We start from the raw sequence: 7191 nt of genomic DNA on the forward strand, positions 1-7191 counted from the left end.
TGAATACTAGGTTTATCTCATTTTGCAACATGTCTGCAAGTACACGTATCAAATGTCATGAAACTTGTGAAACACAGGGAGGAGTATGAAAACAAATCATTGAATTATTTCTTCAAAAGGAAAGCAACATTAATGTTGAACATGCAATATGAATTATCGAACATAAACTACACACTATATGCCAAAGTCAATCTAATTATATTTTGCAAAATCTGGTTCGATTCATTATCCGAAGATACAGAATCTTGTTTCACATTGGTTAGTCTGTTCAAAGGTGTTTTAAGTCACATAATATAGAAGGTCAATAAAGCCGAAGTAGAAAATGTAGTTTCCATTTTGCCATCTGGCTATAGAACATACTCTGATCAAGATCTAAAGTTTGAAAATTATAATTTTTCTACAAACATGGATATATTGTAACAAAGTCTTCAATACTTTAATTTTTATGGAAGATGCTATGAGTGAGTGGTGCATTTTTACCTGAGTCAGATATCATACCTAACCACAGTATACATACATGGATATATTATTATATATATACATATATTTATACTCTTAAAATCTTAATTTATGAATCGATAATAATGAATTGTCACAAAATCCGATAGAATGGGAATGTTTTTAGGTTTTTACTTTTAGATAAAAAAGTTAATAAAATCCACTTTCTCTTGATCTGGAGAACACATGATACTGTATATTTGTATTAAGACGAAATAAATAAATATTAAAGAAAAAAATATTCAAAAAATACATATGAATATTCTTAATTTTTTTTTAAGTATTTGATTTATACCATTTGTCTTATCGAATATATTATTGCAAAGTACTCCTGATGCTTCCCCTTCACTACTGTTAATATTTAAGTGAGGAGTAAAGAAATAGGTTTGGTAGAGCATTTACTGGAACCTGCTGTATATCTTTATAATCTAAGGGTTTTATGAAGTTAAGGAATCCAATATCTGTTTGGTAGTCCAAATTCACTTTGATGACTAGAAATATAAAAAAAATATATTTAAAACTGACATATATGATTTTGAGGAATTTTCTGCTTAGGGGAGCTATATGGGTATATGTTGGATTACAAATGACATAAAAAGATCGTGATGTCAACATGCACTGAACAGTAGATAAAAGATTTTCATATCAGTTTTACTAGACAGTACACACCAGACGTAGTTGTGATCAAAATGAGGGGGTTCTGCGTCTTTGCCTTCTGTGTCTTAATTATTTTCAGGTATGTAATGTTCATTTTTGTTGCATTTTACTTCACACCATTTTTACTCAGCCTGCATTGAATCATCTTTCGGTAATAATATCATTTTTAACAAAATGGTTTGATTAAATGTACGCATTTAACTTCTTCATCTTTCATTTTCTTTCAAAGTACTACACATAATGGTCTAGAAGAACTGTGAGAAATGAGCTTACAAACTTTTATCTCCGTTCCGAATAGAGATAATGGAGTTCATATTTTGTAGTGGGAAACACAAAATATCAAAACGTAAAAAAGGATGGTGCAGAATAGCACTATGTAATCAAGATTCTATCAAAGCTATGTCGCATTATATAACAGGTCTCCTTAAAGTATATTTAGTAAGCAGTTACAAAAAAGAAATGAGACCCCCGATGATATGTTAAAAAAGACAATGCCATGGGGTTTTTTCCCATGGGAAACCCCAAATATGTTTTTGATCGAAACGTAAAATAGAGGTAGGTATAAGTTCCAAAGATTCTGGAAGAATCTCATTGAATTTATTCTTTGGTATAGGAGGAGTAACGGGTGTAAAAAGTAGTATAAAAATAGAATACAAAAATCCTTCATTTAAAAGTTTGTCAGTTTCTCCCGAGCTTTGATCTCCTCTGATATTTTTTTTTTATCTCAGACATAAATACACGTTATTTTTTCTCTCCTTTAGCGTCAGTTTGCTCTGCAGCCTCTTTGAGAGGCTGTGTTGGACAGATTTTCCAATGTTTCGTCAGCCCATGTGATGTTGCCAAGTGTTCGTATCCAAATGCTCACTGTGTGTAAGTAAAGCCTGTACAAATATTAACCTGTTAGATTGTATTGTATAAATAAATGATGATAAACGTTTCATTGTAAACTATCATGAAGTGAAACCCGTTAAATTGAATAATACTTCCTTCGTTTAGGGCTGACTATTGCAATGGATGTAACGCTGTTTGGTACCATGGACATATAAAACTGACCACTGAACAGTGTGCTGGAACAACGACAACGCCACCATTTTAATATGTTTGCAACGACGTATTATACATATATCAATATTGCTATTGAAGCTGTTTTGTTTTTTAATCATGTACATGTGTTGCAACCACTATTGAAATACGACCAGTATTGAAATAATTATTTCAATAGTATTGAGAATGCATTTCAATAACAAACATGGTTGCAACCAATATTGAAATACGTCCACTATCGAAATAATTATTTCAATAGTGGTTGAGAGTGCATTTCAATAACAAACATAGGCTGTAACCATCATTGAAATACGACCACTATTGAAAAATTTATGTAAATAGTGGTTGAGAGTGTATTTCAATAACAAACATAGGTTGCAACCACTATGTATATTGATAGATTGTCTGTTGGTTTTCGCCGATTCGGCCAGATTCAGCGGGAACTTGCTTATAACATCTGCATACATGTTTGAATTAAAGGTAGGTCAGTTTAATAAACAGTGTCCGTGAATTAATCTAAATTTCTACAAAAAAGTAAAACATAAAACAACTTCAAAGTTTCAAAAGTGTTACTTATATTTCAATAGTGGTTGCAACCTGTTTGTTATTGAAAAGCACTCTCAACCACTTAGGCACTATTGAAATAATTATTTCAATAGTGAGTGGTCTTATTTCAACAGCGGTTGCAATCTCTGTTTGTTATTGAAATGCACTCTCAACCACTATTGAAATAATTATTTCAACAGTGGGCGTATTTCAATAGTGGTTGCAACCAATATTTGTTATTGAAATGCACTCTCAACCACTATTGAAATGATTATTTCAGTAGTGGTTGCAACCTATGTTTGTTATTGAATTGTACTCTCACCCACTATTGAAATACTGAAACTCTTAAAAAAGTGTCACTTTTCAGTTCATATTGATTCTATCTAAATCTTTTATTAGCATGCATATTCACAATGTAGATACTCTTTATAATTTATACTGTTTTTTCATGTACGTGTAATAATTTCAAAAGTGGTCGTATTTCAATAGTGGTTGCAACCTATGTTTTTTATTGAAAAGCACTCTCAACCACTGTTGAAATAATTATTTCAATAATGGACGTATTTCAATAGTGGTTGCAACCTATGTTTGTTATTGGAATGCACTCTCAACCACTATTTCAATACTGTAGATTCCTAATTATACGCGAGGAATTAATTTCCGCGTAATTTCGCGAGAAACGTCACTCGCGAAAAAATAATACTCGCTTTTATTTTTATGGTGCTAAAGTCTATGTAAATTCTGTTGATCAACCGTCCATTGGCGAATTATAATTCTCGCGATTTGACGTTAAAGATCCAGTTCGCGATAAAACGTACTCGCGAAAAATAAGGAATTTACAGTAATGGTTGCAACATACATGTACTACGTTTCTTAAGACAGTTTATAACGTACGTTTATTATCGACGGTGGCAATGCAATATATACATATACTCTAATTGTAAATAATTGTATTGTCGTCCAACAATACACATTGACAATGTCGCCTTTATTTGTATTGAAGAGCATTTTCTCACTCTCTACAGCGCGGGCGACAAAATGTAACCTTACATACTGGCAAATATACTAGTAACGGTCAGGAGGCGTCGGAACGTCAAAACGTATACATGTATGTAGACATAAACCTAGCCGTATCTTGTGTCGATTTTGAGAGTAGTATTGGGATAAACATTGTAAGTTTTCTCAATCTTAAAGAAACGATGCAGTCATTATAACCATGAACATTCGACAAGACCTCAAGACCTAAACATTTCAACCAAACGAAAAATATTACGGCTTCATTGCACATCTTATAAAATATGGAGATAACAATCATATTTAAGCTCAAAGTCCAAGAAAACAATACAAATCATGAGTCATGATCGGGGAATAACGGAAAATCCGTCGACAATGTAGTATACAAAAACGGGCTAACAATTATCATGTTATGAAAATGTCCATCAGCATTTGAATTAACGAAATATTGTATGCTGGCAAATTCATTACATATGTATATCAACCATAGAATTTGGGATATGATGACTTTGAACGAGACTATTGATATCCTTGTTTCATCAATTTGTTTGTCAACTACATGTAATATCCTCGATTTAAAATTGTTCCTACGTAGAGCCCTTGTGTATCGAATTAACTGAGAGGTGCAGGTGATGAGGGCATATTGCAACATAAAAGGCGAAATTGACGAAAGAAAAGGTGAAGTAATCACCTTTTGTTGTTAGATTATCATAAATGTCTTATTCAAGTGAAATTTCAAAATACATGTATGAAACAGATGAGTCAAACTCTTTGGTATCTATTATTTCAATTTCATGACATGAACCTCCGCAAATGTAAACGTCGCTTTCGACAACCCTGATATTTACCTACTTAATTTTAGATACATTAGGGACGCATCACTTCTACAGAGTAATGTAATCTGGTTTTTATCTGTTTTTTTTCACTGCCTTATAACCTTCAATGTCACGCAAATTATTTATTTATCATTATTATATTATTATCTTTATAGCTATTTTCATTTGTTTTTCATCTAGTTGATTTCTCCCTAATAATGTTGTTTGATTGTTCATATTTGTTGTAATGTTGAAACTGAGTCTCCGGTTCGAAGGAAATAAAGAATGAACGAACTTAATGGAAGTAGATACCAAAAACAACCCGAAATATAAAAAAAACCTTATACTTAAAAAGGAAAACGCACACGAACAAGTGTAGCAAAGCTTTTATTCATTTTACAAATGACTTGCATAACTTAATGTGGAAATATGTTTGTTCAGAAACTAAAAGAATTGTCTTGTCACTTCATGGAATATCATCAATGAACAGATATATGTTACATTTGTACAATAGTTATGAATCAAAATCTTGACATAACGTTTATTTAATACTCGAAAGCATCTTTGGAAATACACATAAAAGGGCTATCACTCTTCTCACACCGATAAATTTTGCCATACCGGAAACGGAAAATCCCCCTACAGCACAGTCCGGCTCCGCACTCCGTACTATCGGAACACCTCGCCCCTGTCGGTGAAATATGAAAAATACACATGGAAATTATGGTTCACATTTTTTCTTTAGCAAATTAATGAGATAAGAATAAAACATTACCTAGTGGTTTGAGGAATTCTGGATTGGGCTTTAGCTTTTCAATGTTTTTGCACGTTCCTATCTCCCGACCTTTTGGTAACCAAATAAAAGCCAAACGCATTAAACGCAAGAATAATATGGAAGAACAAAGTCAACATTTTTAGAAATATGTTCCTTACAAAAGAGAATGACAACTTAGTGGACATTTACTAAATAAACATTCTGTATGTAGATAAATACAATGTTTTATAATTACTACAAGTACCTATTAATACTGATTTTTCTCGGTCCTTCAGGCACACATTTTTGGGGTCACAGCACTGGGTTGTATGTCCACAGTGTTCCTCTGTTTCAGCACACTAAAAACCAGAAGTCTCTGTCGAGACTGAAGCTCTACTGGTTTGTACTTATAGCAAAAGAAGATAAAAGTACTTAGGCAGTTGGGAATTGAAACTTTTCAACAGCAGTTAATAGAAAAATGATCCTTGATTAAGTCTCTTTATGTTTTAGTGTAGTCTACTTGCATGCCACATTACATTATAATCAGACTAAAACTGTATTTGGAGTAGCATTTTGAGAGTATTAAACAGAAACTTCTATTTTCAGTAACCGTGGCAACACCGTTCATTGAAGTGAAAAACTATACAAAGAATTATGTACCTTAGTGTAGTCTACTTGTGTGTCAAGTTATATTGAAATCAGACCAAAACTGTAGGAGGTGTAGCATTTTGAAAGAATTTCACAGAAATTTCTATTTTTAGTAACCACAGCAACACCGTTCATCGAAATCAAAAACCGATATATAGAATTATGTATCTTAGTGTAGTCTACTTGTGTGCCAAGTGACATTAAAATCAGACCAAAACTGTAGGAGGAGTAGCATTTTGAAAGAATTTCACAGAAATTTCTATTTTTAGAAGCACGTCAACACAGTTCATCGAAATCAAAAACTGATAAATAGATTTATGTACCTTAGTGTGTTCTACTTGTGTGTCAAGTTATATTGAAATCAGACAAAAACTGTAGGAGGAGTAGCATTTTGAAAGAATTTCACAGAAATTTCTATTTTTAGTAACCACAGCAACACCGTTCATCGAAATCAAAAACCGATACACAGAATTATGTATCTTAGTGTATTCTACTTGTGTGCCAAGTTATATTGAAATCAGACCAAAACTGTAGGAGGAGTAGCATTTTGAAAGAATTTCACAGACATTTCTATTTTTAGTAACCACGGCAACAGCGTTCATCAAAATCAAAAACCGATATACAGAATTATGTATCTTAGTGTAGTCTACTTGTGTGCCAAGTCAAATTGAAATCAGATTAAAACTGTAGAAGGAGTAGCATTTTGAAAGAATTTCACAGAAATTTCTATTTTTAGTAACCACGGCAACACCGTTCATCGAAATCAAAAACCGATATATAGAATTATGTATCTTAGTGTAGTCTACTTGTGTGCCAAGTTATATTGAAATCAGACCAAAACTGTAGGAGAAGTAGCATTTTGAAAAATTGTTTACAGACGGACAGACAGACAGACAGACAGACGGACGGACGACGGACGCATTACTATCGCATAAGCTCTTCTGGTCTCGGACCAGTAGAGCTAATAATGATACGAGCCATAATTACAAATCATTTTATCAAATTCTAAATAAATGTAACACCCGATTTCCTTCATGATACTAGAGTGTGAAATATATAAATTTGGTAGGTAGGCAAGTTTGTGCTCTTTGTTTTTGAAACAAAATATGCTTTAAATTCACTGAAAATCTGCACAAAAAATTCGGAAATTGCATTATTTCTGATTTTTGCCCAGATGTCCCATAACTTAGAACCAATACTCATTTTTTGGCAGGA

The 7191-nt window shown here is 32.6% G+C and overlaps 1 protein-coding gene and 1 long non-coding RNA gene across 2 annotated transcripts; one reads left to right on the top strand and one right to left on the bottom strand.

The window, feature by feature from the left end:
• The first annotated feature begins 1097 nt into the window (after positions 1 to 1097).
• Positions 1098 to 4779, top strand: LOC134253007 (uncharacterized). The gene is made up of 3 exons (XR_009989051.1): positions 1098 to 1306; positions 1917 to 2025; positions 2152 to 4779. It is a non-coding gene; the product is annotated as an uncharacterized LOC134253007 (long non-coding RNA).
• Positions 4780 to 4942: 163 nt separating this feature from the next.
• LOC134253009 (uncharacterized) lies at positions 4943 to 5687 on the bottom strand (the record flags this gene model as incomplete). Its single annotated transcript, XM_062735536.1, has 3 exons — positions 4943 to 5262; positions 5350 to 5418; positions 5594 to 5687. Coding segments are annotated over 3 exons (306 nt in total), but the record flags the coding sequence as incomplete, so codon positions are not given.
• Between the last annotated feature and the right edge of the window lie 1504 nt (positions 5688 to 7191).

Source organism: Saccostrea cucullata, unplaced genomic scaffold (assembly GCF_032062105.1).
Source record: "Saccostrea cucullata isolate Sc308-1 unplaced genomic scaffold, CSIRO_AGI_Scuc_v1 ctg19135, whole genome shotgun sequence".
Taxonomy (NCBI): Eukaryota; Metazoa; Mollusca; class Bivalvia; order Ostreida; family Ostreidae; genus Saccostrea; species Saccostrea cuccullata.